This window comes from Lotus japonicus, chromosome 3 (genome assembly GCF_012489685.1).
Source record: "Lotus japonicus ecotype B-129 chromosome 3, LjGifu_v1.2".
NCBI classification, from domain to species: Eukaryota; Viridiplantae; Streptophyta; class Magnoliopsida; order Fabales; family Fabaceae; genus Lotus; species Lotus japonicus.
In genome coordinates this window covers 4,225,652-4,248,142 of record NC_080043.1, presented here as the reverse complement: position 1 = coordinate 4,248,142, position 22,491 = coordinate 4,225,652, and the positions used below count along the sequence as shown (strand labels likewise).

At 37.0% G+C, this 22,491-nt stretch overlaps 1 protein-coding gene across 4 annotated transcripts; it reads left to right on the top strand.

The window, feature by feature from the left end:
- On the top strand, positions 1 to 21,818 carry LOC130748248 (alpha,alpha-trehalose-phosphate synthase [UDP-forming] 1). Of its 4 annotated transcripts, XM_057601430.1 has the most exons (19): positions 1 to 156; positions 342 to 425; positions 547 to 972; positions 3,017 to 3,114; positions 3,468 to 3,856; positions 4,396 to 4,510; positions 4,854 to 4,955; positions 9,502 to 9,652; positions 9,979 to 10,067; positions 14,381 to 14,429; positions 17,867 to 17,967; positions 18,539 to 18,726; positions 18,966 to 19,083; positions 19,764 to 19,931; positions 20,005 to 20,127; positions 20,353 to 20,446; positions 20,532 to 20,662; positions 20,763 to 20,861; positions 21,163 to 21,818. In XM_057601430.1, the coding sequence occupies exons 3-19, from the start codon at positions 588 to 590 to the stop codon at positions 21,571 to 21,573; spliced, it is 2,811 nt and encodes a 936-aa protein (XP_057457413.1). In that variant the 5' UTR covers positions 1 to 156; positions 342 to 425; positions 547 to 587; the 3' UTR covers positions 21,574 to 21,818. The 4 variants fall into 4 exon arrangements, with proteins under 4 accessions (XP_057457413.1, XP_057457415.1, XP_057457412.1 ...); XM_057601432.1 differs by lacking the exon at positions 342 to 425 and having other exon boundaries at positions 6 to 156; positions 587 to 972; XM_057601429.1 differs by having other exon boundaries at positions 22 to 425.
- The last annotated feature ends 673 nt before the right edge of the window (positions 21,819 to 22,491 follow it).

The following is a 22,491-nucleotide window of genomic DNA, read 5'->3' as shown; positions in this document are numbered from 1 at the left end:
GCCATTTCCCACTCACTCCCCTAATACTCCAATCCTATATAACCCCCCCACTCTCACTCCAACCCAGCTAGCTGTCCTAAAACACTTCCCAAAACAGAACCTGAAAGGGCCCCAGACAACGCTGTTTCTCGCTTCAACTCCCCGCTAGTTTTCGAGGTGATGATTCTTAATTCACCTTTGAATTTGTTCTTCTTCTTCTTCCTCCACCACCTCCACCACTTGATTTAAACCTTTAGAATCAGATTCAGATTCACTTTGCTATCAATTATTAAAATCTTTTACGCTGTCCGTTTGTTCTTTGAAATGTTGTTCGATTCTTCTCTCAATTTCACTTCTCAAAGCTCTGCTTGTTTTGGAAATTTTGAATGAACTTCTCCAAGTAAATTTCACTCGCGCATCTTGCTGTGAATCTGTGAATCCTGCTGGTAATTCTACATCAATCTATTTTCTTTGATTTTCTGCCTATTCCTAAATTTTAATTAATTTTTTAAACATTTTTTTTTGGAATTTTGTTTGTTTATCTAAGATCTTACAAAAATGATGCAGGTGTGATTAGTTAAAGTCTTAACTTTTTCAATATTGATAGTATGCCGGGAAACAAGTACAACGGCATCCCGGACGATCACTTTCCGCCGGGGCGGTTAGAGCGCCTCATGAGAGATCGGGAATTGCGGGAATTGCGAAAAAGAGGAGTTCATGATTCCGTAACGGAGAACGGCGGTGGCGGCGGTGAAGGGGTTGAGAAGGAGTTAAGGAAGGAAGAGGATAATAATGAAAATAATAATAGTGATAATAATGGTGTGGTTGAAGGTGGTGGTGGTGGTGGTGGTGGTGGTGAGAGGCAAGAAGGGAAGGGATATAGGCAGAGGCTATTGGTGGTGGCGAACAGGTTGCCAGTGTCAGCGGTTAGGAAAGGTGAGGATTCGTGGTCTCTCGAGATCAGTGCTGGTGGCCTCGTCAGCGCTCTGTTAGGTGAGTATGTACATGCGTCATAATCACATACTCATGTTACATTGCAGCACAGCACACACACTATCCGTTTTTGAATTCTGCTTTTGCTTTCTGGTACTAATTGATTTTGTTCTTAATATGATTATTAATTTCTATATTTGAAAACTTTAATGGCTTTTACTACCTTTTTGGGTTCTTGCTTTAAAAGGAAATCTCATTACTCTTATTGCTATTATCTTTAATGGTAATTATTGTTTTATTAATTATATTTTTATTTGAGGTTAATTTTTTTAAACTTATTTAAAAGTTTAACACTACCTCTAATCCACCTTAATTTTTTTTTTGTCAAGCACTTTATTTTTTCTCTATTTCTTTATACCAATGAGATCTTTTAATGGTTTTGACTCTTGATACATTACATTAATTTACTTTTTCATCTCATTTCTTTTCACTTTCCTCACATCGCCTTCATATCTCTTTTTTATTACTGTCTCTTTGAGTTTGGATGTTCTACACCTTCTCTTCCTATATACTATGTTTTTCTTTTGAGTAAAATACACTCACCCCCTCAAGATTTGTGAGAATAACACTTAGCTCCATTCTTATCCAAAATATGCACTCCACCCCAATAATAATCTCACAATTACACTTAACTCAATTCTTCTCTAAATTCTACACTCCACCCCACCCCCTTTAACACCGTCCAAAAGATGCTAACGAAATATTCTTTTAACTCAAAATTAATTAATTTAAATATAAATACATTACATTATCTTCTAACTAAATAATAAATATACTTGTTTTTTTAAAAAAAAGTAGCACGAGATAATCATTGCTCATTCAAGTAAACAAATCCTTGTTATTTGGAGGGCAGCACAAATGATTTACAATAAAGCATGTTCTGGCCTTCTTGGTGTAATTCAAAATTCATAGAACTAGAACATTTCTTAAACGAGAACAACTTCTGTTTTACTTCTTCCAGATCTGAGTTACGTAGCTTCCAGCTAAGTTTGAAATCATCCTCTTCAAGGCAAAAACATTTTCCATCACAAATTTAGCAAAACTTAACTCAATGTCAGAACCATCAAAACTCAAAAACTTTACCACTAAGTTTACTACAAAAATTTGTCAATAAGTTTACTAAACTTTCAAAATATAATTGTGTTATGACGATATGTGATTACCTTAGTTATTAGGTTGTATGAGCACTTAAGCACATGGCATTTTAAGTTCTAAAATATATGTTGTTTAAGGTTATACACAGGTATTAAGAACTCATCATTTGATAAATATTTTGACTGAAATACTCCATATTTAAATTTGAGTTATATTAGAGAGAGAAATATTTTGACCATAATAAACATCAAGTTTAATTATTATTTTTTATTTGGAGGTATTCAAAATATTTTATAAATATTTAGAATATTTACAAAATTATAGTACAATTATTATTTGGTTAGAGGATAATGTGATTTATTTATCATTTATATTTTAATTAATTAATTTGAGTTAAAGGAATATTCCGTTAGCATCTTTTGGATGATGTTAAAGGGGTGGGGTGGAGTGAAGATTTCAGAGAAGAATTGAGCTAAGTGTAATTATGAGATTATTATTGGGGTGGAGTGTATATTTTGGATAAAAATGGAGTTAAGTGTTATTCTCACAAACCTTGAGGGAGGTGAGTGTATTTTACTCTTTTCTTTTTATGTCACATCGCCTTCATATCTCTCTTTTATTATTAGCTCTTTTTGGGGTGGATGTTTTAGGATGCGAATAGAATTCTATTGAATTTTTAGTTATCTCCTCTATCTCTCATATCATATGTATTCGGTACTCATTCTCTCACAAACATTTAATTATAATTTATTTAAAAATTTAAAAATATAATAAAAGGAAAAACTAACTATAGATGAAACATGTGTGATGTTTGAATTGAAGGTGTAGTTAATACTGACACCGTAGATTTTTCCTTATCTCTCACACCCTATGTGGGGTTTAAAAATCCTATTGTCTACCCATCTTTTTCCCCTTTTTTTCCTCACATGACTGTTGTTCTTTAACAAAGGTGTAAAGGAGTTTGAGGCAAGGTGGATAGGTTGGGCCGGTGTCAATGTACCAGATGAAATTGGACAGAAGGCACTTACTAAAGCATTGGCTGAAAAGGTAACTTACCTAAAGATTCTATCCCACTATAGCATTGCATTGCTTGATAATAGGATAATGTTTTTTCACTCTTTATTTCGACTTACATACACGTTAGCCAAATAAGAAGATAAATGAGAAATATGATATGTGTTGTGATAGGAAATGCAGAGAAATTTGTAGAAAAATGAGTTAACATGAGATGAAAGAGAAAGTAAAGTGTGAATGAATGATTACTCTTAATAATATGCCACACTGTGGAAATGTGTGGCCCCTCAGTTGTTTTAACAGCTTCTTGTTATATGTTAATGACAATATTATAGTATAACTTATGAATTTTGTTGTCCTCGTTTTGCTTGCTATCTCCATTTCAGAGGTGTATCCCAGTATTTCTTGATGAAGAAATTGTTCATCAATATTACAATGGCTACTGCAACAACATCCTGTGGCCCCTTTTCCATTACCTTGGGCTTCCACAAGAAGATCGTCTTGCCACCACGCGTAGTTTTCAGTCTCAATTTGCAGCATATGAGAAAGCAAACCAAATGTTTGCTGATGTTGTGAACCAGCATTATGAAGAGGGTGATGTTGTATGGTGCCATGATTACCATCTCATGTTCCTTCCAAAATGCTTAAAGAAATACAACAGCAACATGAAAGTTGGATGGTTTCTCCACACCCCATTCCCGTCTTCTGAAATTCACAGGACACTGCCGTCTCGTTCAGAGCTCCTTCATTCTGTTCTTGCAGCTGATTTAGTTGGGTAAGTCCTAATTTACTACTCCATTTAGGAATCAAGCTTTTGTATCATTTTTCTTGGACTTAGTTTCACAAATGAAATGCATTTGTTTTGGGCATGTCAAAATAATATTCTCCATTTAATTCATTTTAGGGGCACTAAGTATTGTTAGAAATCCTGAATTTGGCCATGATGGGGATCTCTAACTTACCTCCATTGGGTTTATAACCCCATCTTAGATGTACTGTTAAGATTATTTACAAAAATTCAAGGAAAAATGTGTGAAATTACAGGTCCACTTATCTTAAATTCTATTGGTTCGGATGGGTTAAATAACCTCATGAGATAGGTTATACAACCCCAATTTAAATAGGATTTGAAATATTGAGTATTTATACATTATTACTGCCTAAGTCTTTCTCATCTATTGGTAATATTATGCTGCTTCTATGATTCAATTGGACTCTGTAACATTTTCTTCATGCTTAGTTGCCTTATCTGTCATCTTCATTTTGCTGTTATCATTGTTCTGATATGGATAAGCTTAATTTTTTTCCACGCAGCTTTCACACCTATGATTATGCAAGACACTTTGTTAGTGCTTGTACTCGTATCCTTGGGCTTGAAGGTACACCTTATGGTGTTGAATATCAAGGGAAGCTGACTCGAGTAGCCGCAGTATGTGCTCATAAAATTTGTCTATAAAGCTCACTCTTGCTTTGTCAATTGAACAGTTATTTGACCTTCACTAAAAATTTGACACTAAACTTGGCCTAGTTCCTAATATAATACCCTTTAAAAAGTTTTAGATGCAATTATTATTATTTTAGAAAAAACCATAACATCAACTAACTTTAGCATCTTTCTTTAATTTGTGTGAGTCAGTTAAAAGGACCTTATAATTAAGCTTTAATTAGAAAGGGAAACCGAATTGCTTTTTGAATGGAACTTTTCATTTTAAGCTTTAACCACATGATGAGCTTAAAACCGCTTATTTAATTCTGTTTCCATTGAATGGCAGTTTCCAATTGGGATAGACTCAGAACGGTTTATACGTGCACTTGACCTTCCCAAAGTAAAGGAGCACATTAAAGAATTACAAGAAAGATTTAAGGGCAGAAAGGTACATCTCTTACTTTGTAGTAAACAATATTTTGTAATAAATTGTGCATCATAACCCTATTGATTTTTTATTTGTTTTGTATTCTTGAATCTTACTTCCCATTTTTCATAATGAAGGTTTATTCTTATTTTGACAAAGCTCAAAACTTCTAAGGATTGTCAATATAAAATAGGCTTAATCCAGTTTTTGGTCCCTAACCTTTGCCATAAATATGGCTTTAGTCCCTCGCCGGAGTAAAGGTGGGGATTGGTCCCCGGTTTTTGGCAAAATGATTGGTTTTGGTCCTTCTGGCCGGTTAGGTCAACGCCGGAGCTCCGCCAGCTGACGTGGCCCTTGCCACGTCAATTAATGAGCCTTGTTGGAATTTTTTTTCTTTTTTCATTAAATTAAAGAGACAAAAATTAAAACATTAATTAATTATTACTAATTAACCTCTTTTCTAATTAATTAAAATCCTCACCACCCAGATTTCTTCTTCTTCATCATCAACACCATCATCCTTCCTCATCAACAACAGGAATGGCCTCCCGGCGAATCTCAGGTCACCGCTGTTCTACCGGTACTGGTTGGACTTCCGGAGTTCCGGTGAGAAAAGGTACTCCTCTTGTGCTGTTGTTGGTAACAGTGGAATTTTGTTTAACATTAACCATGGTTGTCGGAGCACAAGGTTGGACCAGATTTGGGTATTGTGAAAATTGTAGCATTGGACTGCACTATAGTTGTGCCTTTGGAACAATAGCTTTTGATATAGACCAAAACAGAGGAAAAAAAGTGGGCAACAGAGGCACTGCGCGCAGGCAACACACAATGCTCGTACTCCCTTTCCAGCGCCGCCGCAACCTCACCCAACCACCTCCAACCCAAATCGCGACCTTCTCCTCTTCCCCATATCACATCGTCACCCCCCCCCCCATTCTTCTTCCAGATCCAAATCGCGAAGCCACTGTATTTTTAGATCTGGCTGTGGTGGCTGAAGACGCGACGATGGAGCGTTGCGGTGGCTCCGATCTGGTTGTGGCCACAGTTTTGGATTGATGAAGTCGGGGTCGTGTTTTGACGATGGTTGTTGTTTTTGGTGATGTGGGTGTAGGGTTTGGTCGATTCAAGTGTTGTGGTTGTTTGAAGGTCTGGTGGTTTCTTGGATTGATGAGGCTTGAAGATGATGCAGGTCTCGTGGTTTAGTGTTTATGGAATTCATGAACTTTGTATTAATTGGTTTTGATTCTAGTTTGGTTTGATTTCAAAAATGTTTTGGATGAATGTGAAATCAAGATGAAGAATGAAGTTAAAGTGTATGTTTTTGCTTCAAGTTTGCTGAGTTAATTACTTTGGATATTTGAATATGCATCTGGTTGGGTTTTTTTCATGATGATGATGGTTGAAGATGATGTTGATAATGATGAAGAAGATGCAATGAACGAATGATGTTTTTTTTTTTCTGTTTTAATTTTTTTTAAATGAAAAAGAAAAAAATCCAAGTAGACTCATTAAATGATGTGGCAATGCCACATGGGATTCCCGGAGCTCCGGCGTTGACCCAACCGGCCAGAAGGACCAAAACCAATCATTTTGCCAAAAACCGGGGACCAATCCCCACCTTTACTCCGGCGAGGGACTAAAGCCATATTTATGGCAAAGGGTAGGGACCAAAAACTGGATTAAGCCTATAAAATATAGATAATGCTTATGAAAACACAATTGGATGGAATGAGAAGAGAAAATGGTGTTTAAAAAAATGGAAATAGCTGCTGGCTACAAGGCATAATTAAAGTATTTTGTCATCAAAGCATCAGAAAATTCAATATGACCTCAAAGTTCCATTTCTCTGAACACCATATATAATACACTATGCCACAATTATTCATCATTATCCCTCTGTAGTGCCACCGCCTCCAACTTAATTACTTGTATAGCCTTTACTTATGAATAACTTATGATAGGCTATATTTGACTTTTTTGGAGTTTGATTTCTGAAATATCTTGATAAAACAGTTTTAGATTTTACTTGTTACTTAACGTGGTTAGAGCTAGGGACATAAGGGTTGAAACAACTAATTTACTAAAAACTAACATTTGCCTATAAAAAAAACTTGTTGCATTGTAAGGATTCATTGAGCTGCATGTTCTTCTCTTGTTAATATCAAATAAAATAATAGATGAAAGCCATCTCTTAGATTTTTCTTCAAATTTCTTCTCTTCGAAGAAAGCTATCATGATTCTTATGTATAAAATTACAACTTTGATATGTTCCCACATTTTTCTCTCTCCTTTTTTTTTTAATTTAGGATTTTTTTCTTTTTCCATCATATGACTTCTTTCTTTTTTATTTCTTTCTCACTATGAGTTGAGATGGAAATAATGCGTGGACAAAGCATTCGCGATAAAACTCTATTCATTTTTTTTTTTTTGAAAGTCCAGTTGTATTCAAACGGAGGAGGAAACCTCTGGAACATTACACTGGGCAGCATCTAGTTGGATCAATTGTGTGGTACCAGGGGGGCTGGTAAACCTCCACAAATTGTCCTTGAAATCAAAGGCCATATGGGCAAGAAAATCAGCTACTACATTTGCTGTTCTACAGCAGTGTATTACATCAAAGTTCCTAAAGGAGGAAGAGAGAGCCTTGCAGTCTTGGACAATCATGTCAAGGTGGTTGTTGTGAGGTCTGGTTCTGTTCCAAGCTTGCTTGAGTTGGAGGCAATCTGTTTCCATCACTAAGTCATTGATCCCCTGCTCCCGAGCTAACATGATTCCCCATCTTAGACATAAGGCTTCCGATATTTGGGGTGTGTTGACAGGTGAGGACCATTTGGTGGCTGCAGCAATCAAGATGCCATTGTTGTTTCTAATGATCATTCCGAAGCCCGTTCCCCCTGGATCACGAATGGAAGCGTCTGTATTGACTTTCATCCAGCCACTTGGAGGTGCCTTCCAAACCGAGGTTGCGGTACTTCTTTGCTTGTTTGCTTTCTTTTCTGGATCTTCGATCATTTGCATGAGGGAGGCGTTGAAAACCACTTTGTCAGGTTCTGTCCTCTTCATCTCAAACACCCACAAATTGCGCCTTTTCCAGATTGCCCAGGCTATAAAGCAGAGCCAGGGGAGGAATTCTTCAGGGGTATTCTGCAACACTTCCTTGATCCATTCCTTAAAAGAGTAATTCTCGGCTTCATCAATACGCAGTCCAAGGGGGGAAAGGAACCAGATTTTACGAGCATCAGGGCAGTATAGGAGAGCATGGGCTGTAGATTCCTCATGGTCCCCGCAGACTGGGCAAATGGTGTCCTCTGTGATCCTTCTTCTCTTTAGGCTCAGTTTAACAGGGAGAGCGTCGTGGATAGCTCTCCAGATTAGATCTTTGCATCTAGGATGGGCGTGTGTCTCCCATGATAAAACTCTATTCATGGGCCTTTATGTAATGGATATAAGCCTTTTAGTTTTAGGAGAACAAGCGAGTACTGTGTACCATGGGTATTTTCATAAAATTTTAAAATAGTTTATGAATAATTTTGTTCATAAAAAATATTTATTAGTTTAAAAAAATTATTAATATTTTAAATAATTAATAAATAATCGTGAATATTTTATTTCTTTAATGTTTAACTAAAAAACTTAAGTATTGATTAAACTAATTTAGGAAAGTAGAAATTCTGTTTGAGTGAATAGTTTCAGGATAAATGAATTATTTTCACTTGATTTAATATAAAAAATTGAGATGCTAGTCATCATATTTTTTTTTTTGAAAGTATGCTAGTCATCATATAAAAGTGTGAAACATGGTTATTAAGAAATAAGAGTATGAGATTACTTCTTGAAGTTCAAAAATAAGAACTCGGATTTACTCCTCTATTGCTAATATTTTGTTGTTTTAGTCTTTCACCTGTTTTCCAAAACTTTTGTTGTTTTAGAAATCCAAGACTATTTTTCACATTTTCTTTTGTCGATCGCCTCATTTAATATTATACTTTTCATGGACCGCCTCATATTTTCACTTATCACAATCCTCACAAATTACTTAACCAATAATGATCATCCTCTCTCTTTAATATAACTCACATTAAATAAGAGTGTTTTTGTCGAACTATATATATGAATTAATAAGCTCTTAAGCTATGTACCTAACCTTACGATTAGAAACAGGTGGAGTAATATATAAGGGTGCATTGGTCCTTGACATAGTTTAAGGAACCTAGTTCACATATTGGTTAAGAGTTAATCTTTTCCCCCTGCATTCTTCTGAACACTGTGTTGAGTTTCACTACAAGTAGCCTTGTGCTACTGTGCTATTTCTGTGCTTTGAGCTGAAGGGAATATTGCGTGAAGAGGACGTTAAATGTTGAACCATTCAAGAAAATCTATTAGCTTAACTTTTAAGAGAGTTGGTTGGTAACTTTTAATTAATGGCAAAATTTTATCAAGTCTAAGCTATTGCTCTGTGGTTTCATCATGGCATGTACCTTTCTTTTCTCCTTTTTGCCGGAGCTAAGTCCTAATATGATTTGGTTCTACAAATTGAATTATCACAACCTTTTCTCTATCTCAACAGGTAATGTTAGGCGTCGACCGCCTTGATATGATCAAAGGCATCCCTCAGAAAATTCTCGCGTTTGAAAAGTTTTTGGAAGAAAATCCTAGTTGGCATGATAAAGTCGTTTTGCTTCAAATTGCTGTGCCAACAAGAACAGATGTTCCAGAGTGTATGCTACTTATATTATTTATTTGTTCTTTTGGCAACTACTGTATAGTTGTCTTCAAAATAGGTTACTTTCTATCAGTTTTCCTTTTGTTTCTACAAGTGGAAGATAACTACTTCTAATAAAATGAAGTTCTAATGTTTTCTTTCACTGTTATTTTATTTAAGTTTTGCTGCTCTAGATTCCTGTTTCAATTCATTTCAGACACTTTTTCTGTGGGAACATACCTATGGGCATGTCAAGCATGTAGTCTTTTCTTTTCTTTTGGGTGTTCTCTTATTTTTGGATTCTGAATAATGATGATCATCTTTATTTCTGGTATAATGTAGATCAAAAGCTTACAAGTCAGGTTCATGAAATTGTTGGTCGCATCAATGGCAGATTTGGATCATTGATTACTGTTCCTATACATCACCTGGTACGTTCTTAACATGGTGATAATCTGATCAAAATTATACTGATGCTGAAATACTATACACAAACTTTTTTTTTGTTTTTTTCATTGGATGATCTGATTCAGCAGAGCTGCTTGTGTATAATTTTGTTTGTTTCTGCCATGCTATCTGTTTATCCTAACTCTTGTGGAACAGTTGAAACAGGAGAGATTGATTTTGTGAGGAGTCAAAATTAGAAGTCATATTAACCTTGTATTGAAAATTTGAAACAACAGGATATACGTGTTAGAACCAGATGTTTTATTGATGATAAACCCTAATTCCCAAACTGAGAATCATGGCAGAGTACAAGAGAAAGAGTCCACACTCAATCTCAAGAGAGTCCACACCCTCTTCCTAGGCCCCAAAACCCAAAATGAACTAAAAGATACCCCTAACTCTCTAATGTCTGTTATTTATAGGCTACATGCCTCAATAACATTCTAACTAACTAAGTATAGCTAACTAACTAACTAACCCCTAACCTTGAGTTCCTATCAATACTTCCCCCCTGAAAATTCACCTTGTCCTCAAGGTAAGGAACCAAAAGCAAACTGTTAGGACCCCATTGCAAGGTATGGGACTTGAGTCCCACATTGGAAGTATGGGATTCTAATGTGGGGTTTATAAGGCCTTGGGCTCTCCAACTACAACAGCTAGCTTTTGTGGTGTGGTTCTCCCAAGGTTCTTATCAATGGTATCAGAGCACCGATCTGGTGCCTGAATCACAATTTCTTTGCTGCGTTATGGAAGAGACAAAGAGCAAGCTGAGAATTTCAGAGGAAATTCCAATTTTTGGTGGAGATGAAGCTCTGGAATGGATACAACGTTTGGAGGTTGTGCTGCGAGGAGTTTCAGAAGAAGAGAAGTTGCAGGCTTCAATGGAGGCTTTGGAAGGAAGAGCTCTTACCTGGTTTCAATGGTGGAAACGTTGTAATCCGAATCCATCATGGGAAGGGTTCAAGATTGCAGTGGTGAGGAGGTTTCAACCCTCAAAGATTCAGAATCCATTTGTGTTGCTTCTTTCTCTGAAGCAAGATGAAACGGTGGAAGATTATGTGAAAGATTTTGAGAAGTACGTGGGTGCTCTCAGAGAAATTGATCCTGAGTTTGTCACAAGCATCTTCTTGAAAGGATTGCGTGAGGAAATACGAGCAGAAGTGCGATCTGCTGAACTTCACTCCCTTTCTGAGGTTTTTCAGGAAGCAATTCTGATTGATCAAGAAGGGACAGGATCGAAGGTGGATTCAACACCAGAGGAAAAACGAACCTTTGAAGCAGAGGCGTCGCCGGAGAATCCTGAAGCAGCGCAGGAGGAGCGAGTGTTGGTGGAGGTATCGCCAGCGAATTTGGAAGCCGCGACGGTGACAAATTCAGCAGTGGCAGAGTCGATTCAGAACCTCAATCTTGAAACAGAGGATGAATCGGAGATGGTGGCGGAGGAAGAGCGAGTAGCGGCGGTGGCAATTCAGAGATTCGATCTGGAAACAGAGGGTGAACCAACGATATTGAAGGAAGAACGAGGTTTTCCGGAGGCCAAGACATTAGTCTTGAATCTCTCGACGCCGGAGAGGTCGATTCGTCCGCCGGCGAAACCACCGAATCCACCTGGTTGTGCGCTGGATATTGCAAAACTGGAAGAGGCAGAGTTGTGTCCCCTTTGGAGTTGTAGGAGGGTGGCGCGACCACTTCCACCACTGGCGAAACCGCCGGAGTTGTGGCGTGATGGCGGCTGTAACGTGGCGCCGCTGGATCTGTCAAGCTGTGAGGGGATCGGCACTCGCGGGCACAGTGCAAGGACAGAAAGGGCAGAGATCAAGGTTTGGACTTGCAAGGCAAAGGGGCCAAGCCCAAATCTCAGATTGGAGAAATTGGGCCATACTGATGATTGGGCCCAAATTAGTGGAGGGTCTCATTCAACCCAGGAATTGTTTTCCCAATTACTGCTTGTTGCTAATAGCTTGGAGTTGTACCAAGTTCCAGACTTTACAAAGTATTCAGTTGTTGTTCCTCATGCACTTAGATTTGGTATCTGGGATTTCATAGGTACTGAGATCAATTGGCTGAGGTGGAAATTGGTTCAGATTAGGCATGAAATTGGTTCTGGACATGCAATTGGGGTGAATAACGCTATTTGGATTCATGACGTAGCCATGGTAATGACAGTGGTTGAACTCCTTGAGTGTCTTCATGCTTTTCAGGTTGAAGCTAGTTCTGTGTATGAACATAGGGTGAGGAATATTAGCTTGGAATTGCTAGTTTTTGAAGAATTTCCTGACTTGCTACTTCAAAGGTCAATTGACAACGGCAGCATCTATTTCAGTGATTCTGGGGTTTGGACCACCAAACCACACAAGCCTTTACTTTTCCAAAGGGACCAAAGCTATAGGATAGAGTGGTATTCAGTTCCAGCATTTTTGCTTCACTGGCAGCTAAGTGCTGCGCCATTTCAACCTCATGCTTTTGTTGAATTAGATGCTGAATTTCAAAATTGGGGCTTCCTAGGTGCTGAGTTCCATATTCTGACTTGGAGGACAGAGGAGCTGCTTAATGGTTCATGCACAACTTGGATGTTATGTTACATGCAGTAGGATCTAGGTGGAAGCTGTGATTATTGTCACTTTTGCATAGTAGGCATCCTTGTTCAATGTTCTAGTTTGTGATAACCTTGGGAGAACCACACCACAAAAGCTAGCTGTTGTAGTTGGAGAGCCCAAGGCCTTATAAACCCCACATTAGAATCTCATACTTCCAATGTGGGACTCAAGTCCCATACCTTGCAATGGGGTCCTAACATCCCACCACGCTCCGCAGCCCCGGCGCCCACGCGGGCAGGCTGTGCACTAGCCCCACGACTAGTCCCGGGCGAACACTGCAATGCCGGCGTCACCACCCGCGCCGCTCGTTTGCAGCTCAGAGACATGGTGGAAGGCTCTGATACCAGTGTTAGAACCAGATGTTTTATTGATGATAAACCCTAATTCCCAAACTGAGAATCATGGCAGAGTACAAGAGAAAGAGTCCACACTCAATCTCAAGAGAGTCCACACCCTCTTCCTAGGCCCCAAAACCCAAAATGAACTAAAAGATACCCCTAACTCTCTAATGTCTGTTATTTATAGGCTACATGCCTCAATAACATTCTAACTAACTAAGTATAGCTAACTAACTAACTAACCCCTAACCTTGAGTTCCTATCAATACGGAAGGAATAAAAATGAGGAAAATATTTAACTTCAATTGTTTCAAAAATCTCTCCGAAAATGGAAAGAAAGGAAACAGTTTAAACACACATATGGGGTGAGAGTGGAAAGGGGAGGGGGAGACAATTTTCTAAGTACATGTTTGGTTTCACATTTGGACACACATCCAAACAAGCTTCTCCCAACACACATCCAAACATGCACTAAGTTGGACAATTATCCTTCTTAGAACTCCATCTAAGAACTGTTTTCTTAGTTTTCATTCATGTTATTCATATGCAATCCAATTGGAGAGACAAAATGAGGTGTTTGGTTTGCTTTCTATTTTCATTCTGTTTTCGTTCCCTTCTTCCTAATTTAAATGCAACATAAAACAAGCAAAACACTCTAAACTGTTTAAAGATTCAGGTTGAAACAAATGGTAAAAAAATATTGAAACATCTAAAGTGTGGGACCTTCTTTCAATGTGGAACAACCACCTTGTATCTTTCAATAGTAATCTGCATGCAGGTGATTGGAAACAGGGTCACAACAGCCTTGTTTGATTTGCAAACTAGTCAAGATTAAGAAAAAATTCAGGTTGCTCTAAAGGTAAAAAGTGACAACTTATGTCACACAAAATAATTGAAAGTTGAAACTGTATAAATACTGGAATATCTAGCTTAATGTGAATTGAAACAATATTTAACATTACTATTGATGATGACTAAAAGTTGGGAATAGGGAGAGTGAAGACCAAGTTAATCTCATATGACAGGACTGGAGTTGATTAGAAGTCAACTTTTTCTTTGTTCTTAATAAATATTCACCAAAAAATTAAATTCAGTTTTGTTTGTTTTAACATTAGACCTGATACCGTGGATTTATTATGTACTATGGATATAGGTTTTATTCATAGCTATGTGTTACCACGTGTGTGCAGGAGCTAATGATTCGTGCTTCCTATTAGCTGTGTGTGTGTGCCTAAAAATACATATGATAATTCACATTTTAAGCACTTATTCTGATTATTGGTCCATTTATTTATTATAGATGTTCAAATGACTGAAGACTTTGTTATGCTTGACGATCTAATGAATTTTTCATCTCTGCAGGATCGCTCTCTTGACTTTCATGCATTGTGTGCTTTGTATGCTGTTACTGGTAAAATTTATTTGCTTTTACATTTTTCTTATCTTTAGGTTGACCGAATTCTTTCTATGAATAATTTTTCTTCTAACATTGTGGATCATCATCATATATGAAATTGCAAAGCTTAACTTTATATCTGAAATTGACAGTTCTTTTTCAGCATGCTCATAGAAATTATTTTTAAGGATCTTTGCATATAATGACATTGAAGATTTGAAGAGGAACATCTCTGGGATTAATGCCTAAACTAGCTTTTTAAGTTTTGCATCGAAATATGATAGAACAAGAACACAAAGAAAATACTTTTATTTGAGAACTGGTTCTACCCTCTCCCCTAACAGAGGAAGAGATTAAGAACACAGGAATGATGACTTTAGTTGGCCCCTTTCCGAAAGAACTTTACTCCAATAAGCCAATGGTCTCCCCTCCTGAATGAGAACTGTCCCCAAACGCTTACTAGAAGCATCGGTCTCCAACACAAATGGCTTGTTAAAATCTGAAATACACTGCTGAGGACGCTAGGAAGCAAAAGTTCCTAATCGGAAACTACTGCAGATAGGAGATGTCAGAAGACAAGGACATCAAGGCTCAGATTAATGAATATCATAAGCTGATTGAGGACCTGAGAACATTTCTTTGCCGGATGAGTTCGTAGCTAGAGTTCTCATTGAGAAGCTGCCTGAATCGTAGAATGATTACAAACAGCAACTTGAACACAAACAAAAACAACTTTCTCATGCTGATCTGACTACCCACATCTACATAGGAGATACCAATAGAAAAGAACTAGATGTAAGGAAATAGGTGGTAGACTCTGAAGCTACCAAGCATATTTGAGCAAACAAAGAAGCTCTTACCTCCTATACTTTGTAAGGGATGAAGAGGAACATGTGTATCTCAAAGACTCAACAACTACAACAGTTCTTGGAAAAGGAAAAGTTTTTCTTAAACTTACCTCTAGGAAGACATTGGCCTTGAATAATGTGCTTTGCGTGCCTGCAATAAGGACAAATTTAATTTCTGTGGCACTGCTGGGAAAAGCTAGGATCAAAGTGGTATTTGAGTCTGACAAAATTACTATGACAAAAAGTAACATTTTTGTGGGCAAAGGCAACAGTGATAAAGGACTCTTTACACTAAGAACAAAGAGTCATTTGTCACTGTAGCCCTTGCCCACAAAAATGCAAACTTTTGTCAAAACAATTTTGTCAGACTCAAATACCACTTTGATCCCAGCTTTTCCCAGTAGTGCCACAAAAATTAAATTTGTCCTTATTGCAGGCACACAAAGCACATTATTCAAGGCCAATGTCTTCCTAGAGGTAAGTTTAAGAAAATCTTTTCCTTTTCCAAGAACTGGAGTAGTTCTTGAGTCTCTGAGATACACATGTTCCTCTTCATCCCTTACAGAAGTATAGGAGGTAAAAGCTTCTTTGTTTGCACAAATATGCTTGGTAGCTCCAGAGTCTACCACCCACTTCTTTACATTAGTCACTACAGTTGAGAAATGACTGCAGCAATCACATCATTATCTCCTTCAGCCAAATTTACTCTTGGTTAAGGAGGATTGTCATTCTCCCTTTTATACCTGCACTGACGTGCAATGTGACCTGGTTTCCCACAAATAAAGCAAGTGCTTTGCCTTTTAAAAGTTGGATTAATGGCTTTGGGAACATGGTCATGTTTCTTCACACCATACCACTTTTTGTGAGCTTTATTTTGATACAATTTTCTCTCGCAGCTAGAATCTTCGCTGTAGCAACCTTCAGTTCTTTCTTGTTGGTATCTTCTATGATGATGTGGGTAATCAGATCAGCAAGAGAAAGTTGTTGATGTTTGTAATCATTACAGGATTCAAACAGCTTCCCAATGAGAATTCTAGCTACGAACTCATCCGGCAAAGAAATGTTCTCAGCCTTCAAGTCCTCAATCAGCTTATGATATTCATTAATCTGAGCCTTGATGTCCTTGTCTTCTGACATCTCCCATCTGTAGTAATTTCCAATTACGAACTTTTGCTTCCCAGCGTCCTTAGCAGTGTATTTCAGATTGATGGACTCCCAAATTGCTCTAGCCTCTATGCAGTAGACATCAAAAAACTCGTTCAACAAAGTATTTAAAATGGTATGTCTACATACCTTATTAGCACGAGTCCATTTGTCATGTTGATTAGGATCCACTGGCATAGAATCAGTGAGAGTCGCAGCAATCCCATGCATGTCAAGGACAGAAAACACACGCTCTTGCCATCTTCTAAAATTTTGACCTCCAAAAACCTCGATTTTGGAGATGTCCGGGAACAGTTTTGCAAAAGCAGCTGTGGGAGTCGAAGGAGTAGGAACGGTGGTTGGAGAAGTGACAAAGATATTGTTGGTTGGAGGTGGAGTGGTGTTGTTGTTTTCCATGATAAACTCTTGAGATTGTTGGAAATTTCAATAGAAAAACAAGAAAATTACAATTGATGTCACTAAAAGTTACAAATCACAATAGTCTCAAGCATGTGTTGACATTGTCCTCAAGAGTTTATTTGCTCGAGATGCAGCAACTCCCCATTAGGATACAGCAGACTCTTCTAAGTTGGTTAGGACAAAGAACTGAGAAAAAAACTCTAGAATATGAACTCAGGAAAAGATTATTTCATATGCGTGTCTCTCATCTGTTAACACTATTGTATATATATAGTGAGAAAGAACAAAACTATTTTGTGACCCTCCAACTTAAACGCAGCCTGAGTATTACATCATGGTCTTAAAATCTGATTGCTTCTGTGAAGAATCCTTCATATATGATTGTTTCTTGATTAGTGTACTTATGTTATTTGGTACAATGCATTTTCTGCTGAGTTGTGATGTTTTCTGTTCACTTATTCCCATATAGTTATGCTCATTTGTTTTATCAAAAGCTTGCTTGTGAAATCCAGAAAACAAAACATTTTATGCAAGAATCCATTTTCAACTGTTCAAGCCACACTTGCACCAATTTTACATTCTAAGATTTTCTTCCACTGCTTTCATTGGTTTTTTGTCATTTTTCTTACATTTATATGCAGCAGTCCTGACTCTTGAAAATTTTTAATTCATTTTTCGTAAAATGAAGTTTAGCTTTGAAAAAATGTGGGACTCTTCTTATTTTGTGGAAAGATGAAACCATGTTCAGTGTGCGTTATTTTGTTTCTGAATTGATTTACACTTTACATAATGTATATTCTTTATTGCTACTTTCCTATAGTAGAGCTAAGTTTCAGGCTACATGTCAGTCCTAATAAAGAAAAATAACGGCACAAATGACAATGCAGAATAATAATAACTCTCAACATTACTAACTACTTCATTGCACATTTTTCTAACTTTTTATCGTCTTTGGAGCATTAAAATTTATTGCTGATATTCAGTTCTTTTATTGTAGGTTTTATGCTAATGTTGTATTTATAACCACTTTTTCTTGCCCAGATGTAGCGCTAGTCACATCTTTGAGGGATGGAATGAATCTTGTCAGCTATGAATTTGTGGCCTGCCAAGAGAAAAAGAAAGGAGTTCTCATACTTAGTGAAGTAATTACAGAAACTTATTAGTGATTTTATATTTTATTCCAGTTTACAAATTCAGGCTATGTTATTGCACAATAATGAATAAATTCAAAAGTTGGAAGACATGGTTATGTCAAAACTATCAATAGAACTCCAGGTTAGAGATAAAAACTGATATGGAACTTTTAGGAGTGTTAGTTGTTCACACAGTACAGGTGCCTTTATGATCAAGTGGTCAAGATTTTATTTTTGCTGCCTCTTTTCTTCCAAATAAAAGTTAAATTTACTCACAGGTAGTGTAGGCTGTAGATTGTCCATGCTTCAAGTCAAAAGGCCCTTGTTTCATGGATTGCTTAAACTTTTAGGTTTTAAAATGTTTTGAATGACTGATAGGTGTCAATGTTCCATCTTTTAAAAAAAGAACGTTTCATTTTTTTTTTCTTTCTGGATCATTGATTATAGTTCCAATATAAGTTTATAGGAAGCCTTGATCTATGGCATGGATAATTTAATTTTTACATATTTCTTTCATGTGATTAGATATGTATAATGTTGATCTGAGTCTGACACTTGATATTTGGCATGCTTCTTGTAGTTTGCTGGTGCAGCACAGTCTCTTGGTGCTGGAGCAATTCTTGTCAACCCTTGGAATGTTACAGAAGTTGCTACTGCAATTGGTCGGGCTTTGAACATGACACCTGCAGAAAGAGAAAAGAGACACAAGCATAATTATGTTCATGTAATATCCCACACTGCTCAAGAATGGGCAGGAACTTTTGTAAGGTATGTGTATTAGTATTTAGATTTTGTTAACATGTTCCATGAAAGTAATTGTTAGTTGGTGGTTGTTCATAAATCTATTGGCAGCTGTTTGCTTGTTCTTAATTGGTCGTATATGAAGGCTTATGTTGTTTTTTTAGGAATAGTAGAAAGGATGTGTAATTGTCAGTGGAAGAATATATCTAAAGCTTTGACTTTCGGGAATGAACCACGTTACCTTATGAATCTTCAACTATTTGCAGTGAACTAAATGATACTGTTATTGAGGCACAACTAAGGACAAGACAAGTTCCGCCCCGGCTACCAACCAAGACAGCAATTGAACGTTTTCTGCAGTCAACTAATAGACTGCTCATTTTGGTACGGTGTCTCAAAATGTAACTTGTGACTTCTGTGAATGTCTTCTTGTTTCCTCCTTCTCTTTTACTCCTCACTTGAGTGTCTCATACTAGATTCTGCTTTCTTCATTTCATGGACATATACAGTTAAATAACATGTTAAACTGTGCAAGAGTATGGTATTTTATTTGGATGCAAAGTGCCAGATTGGCATTGAACTTAAAATTAGTGTTTAGGTGGAAAAGGAGGAAAGTGAGAAATTCAGCTGTCAATAATATTAGATTGTTTCGAGGTATCTGTGATACAAAATATTAATCCCATAGTTCTATTAAATATATAATTAAGTGAAATACTAGTATAATGCTACATGATCATAAGTACTCTGATACGATATCAAGAACCTAACTATCCAAAAAAGTTCAGTTATTAGATTAGGTGAAGGCTCATGAATGGTTTCCATCTAAATGCCGTATGTTGAGTGTGTGATTGTGTTGGATTTACAGTTGTCTCAAGAGTCAAGACTTTCTCACAGTGATGCTTAATTCAGAAGTTCATTTTTCCATTATTTTGCAACCCCCTCCATGGAATAATTGGATATGTTTGATTGTTTTAAAATGATTCACTAACCATAAATCATCACCTAACGTCTATTATGGATTTTAGTATTTAACATTTCTCTGACATTGGCTACACACTCTGCAGGGATTCAGTGGAACTTTAACTGAACCAGTCGAGAAAACAGGTGATCAGATTAAAGAAATGGAACTTAAGGTGCACCCTGAACTGAGACAACCCTTGATGGCGCTTTGCAGTGATCCAAATACCACAGTGGTTGTGCTCAGTGGAAGTGGCAGAAAAGTCCTGGATGATGTAATTCTTAGCACATTACTTTCTTTCCCAGTGAACTATAACATAAATCCACTATTAACATATTCCTATACAGAACTTCAAAGAATATGACATGTGGTTGGCTGCGGAGAACGGGATGTTTTTACAACCTTCAAAAGGTGAATGGATGACAACTATGCCAGAGCATCTGAATATGGAATGGGTTGACAGCGTAAAGGTGCTCATTTTGAAGTTTTAAGGGCTTGTTTGATTTCCTTATCTGTTTTCTTAATCTACAAACTATTTTCTTAAACAATGTTGAATTTTTTTCTGAAGAAGAAACGAAAAAAAAAATAGTTTGAGAGATATGTTTTTCAAAACTGCAAGACATGTGACTTGAAAACTAAAAACATGTATTCCTTCCTTCATGTTATTGACATTCATTGCTGATCCTGCATTTCAGCATGTTCTTGAGTACTTCACAGAAAGAACACCTCGGTCACATTTCGATTATGAAGAAAGGGAAACTTCACTTGTATGGAATTACAAATATGCAGGTGCTTGAATTATTCTCACCGAAAATTTATTTCTGTATTGTTTTCCAGCTTTCTTTCCTGTTACTGATCTTATAATCTCAACCAGATGTTGAGTTTGGAAAACTTCAAGCAAGGGACATGCTGCAGCATCTCTGGACAGGTCCGATTTCTAATGCTTCAGTTGAAGTTGTTCAAGGGAGCCGATCGGTTGAGGTTCGAGCTGTTGGTGTTACAAAGGTAACCTATAGTTCATAACAATGGACCTCTCTTTGTTATATTTTCACATGAACTTTTTCATACAGGTATAATGTCTAATCTAAATTCTTTTTGTAATCAGGGAGCAGCTATTGACCGCATCCTGGGGGAGATAGTCCACAGTAAATCCATGACATCGCCGATCGATTATGTTCTTTGTATAGGACATTTTCTGGGGAAGGTGAATTGAATGTTCATTTATTAATGTTATGTTCTGAAAATTTACTTTTTTTTATATTTGTTTATCTCATTTTTTTATATCCATTTTCAGTTTGTTGTAAATTTTTTCCAATAATAGCAATACTGTCTAGCCTCTGCTTGCTCATCACATTATTGTGCTACATGCTGCAAGAACTTTTATGTGTAAAAACAAAAAAGCTGAAGCCGAAAATGTGAATGTTATAGGATGAAATTCAAAGAAGCTTTTAATAAACTAGAAAGAGAAACTTCCGAGATGAACTTAACATTATTGATTGTAACAGGATGAAGACATTTACTCCTTTTTTGAGCCGGATCTTCCTTCCATCGGTGTTAGCCTTCCCCGAAGTAAGGTATCAACAACAGATGCTGTTAAGTTTCCTGTTGATAGGAGACAGTCTTTGAAGACCCCGGCTAGTAAAAATGGAGCAAAGGCTTCACAAAACAAGGCACTGAGGGCAGTGACAAACTCTGAGAAGAAAGCAAACAACCATGTCTGCAGTGCGCCACGACGCCCCGCGCCACCTGAAAAGACATCATGGAACGTCCTTGATCTAAAGAAAGAGAATTATTTCTCATGTGCTGTTGGAAGACATAGAACAAATGCTCGGTACACTCTTGGTTCACCAGATGATGTGGTTGGTTTTCTGATGGAATTAGCGGATGCATCATTGTACTCTTCTCCACCAAGTTAAAACACCCCCACCCCAAGATTGTTCTAACTTCTTCTACCCCTGGAAATGGGGATATAACAATAGTTGGTCTCTAATTTAAAGATAAAGTATATAGGCCTTAGAGTTTCAACAATAATTATTATTGTATATTAGTACTTCCTTCAGTTTTGTTTACTCTAATCTATGTTATGCTCTAGGGTGTTGTCATTCACCATTTTTCTAGCAAATGCTAGCTTCATGCTCATAAGGATAAACTTTTCAACAAACTAGACGATCCTCTGCAGTTTGGTTTCCAACTGCAAAGATATTAGCCTTAGATTTTTATTTTTAAGTGCAATAAAATGTATGTATGAGTAGGTTAAACATACGATAGTCAACCTCTTATCAATCGGTTTTGGGGAAATTCGTGGGAAACAAAACTATTATTTAATTTTAGCTTACATATCCCCATATGCTTAAGGTCACTGATGAAATGGTAAGAGGAATTAAACTGGTCACTAAAAAAAATTTCTTTGAAATGTAATCCCTGTAAAAAAAATTAAACCAAGTGTTTTTCATTAATTTAGACTAATCAACAGTTCAGTCACAAGCCTAGTTAGTAGAGGGTGTCCACGTGGATTTTTTCGCATCAATTTTAGCCACTATAAATTGTTTAAATCATATTTTCAGTATCTCCTTCCCACCACTACACTCCTCTACTTTCTTCACCAACCTCCTTCATCCTCTACCCATAATTTTTCCAGATCACAACCTTGAACCTATAATTTTTTTCCCACTCTTCTACCTCCTTCATCCACTTCCTCTTCCTCTTTCACCTTCCTCCTCACTCCCACTATCACAATTACCTCCACATAACCCAGAAATTCAGAATACAAATTCAAAAATCTAAACTTAAAACTTCCTAATCCTTCCTGCACTTTAATTTCTATACTTGACTTT

What these genes read in the sequence shown, in the direction of transcription:
- LOC130748248 (XM_057601430.1), top strand. Translation starts at nt 588, where the DNA reads ATGCCGGGAAACAAGTACAACGGCATCCCGGACGATCACTTTCCGCCG. An exon ending in CTAATAGACTGCTCATTTTG is followed by an intron (nt 19,084 to 19,763) that starts GTACGGTGTCTC and finishes CACACTCTGCAG; the next exon opens with GGATTCAGTGGAACTTTAAC. An exon ending in GAGCTGTTGGTGTTACAAAG is followed by an intron (nt 20,663 to 20,762) that starts GTAACCTATAGT and finishes TTTTGTAATCAG; the next exon opens with GGAGCAGCTATTGACCGCAT.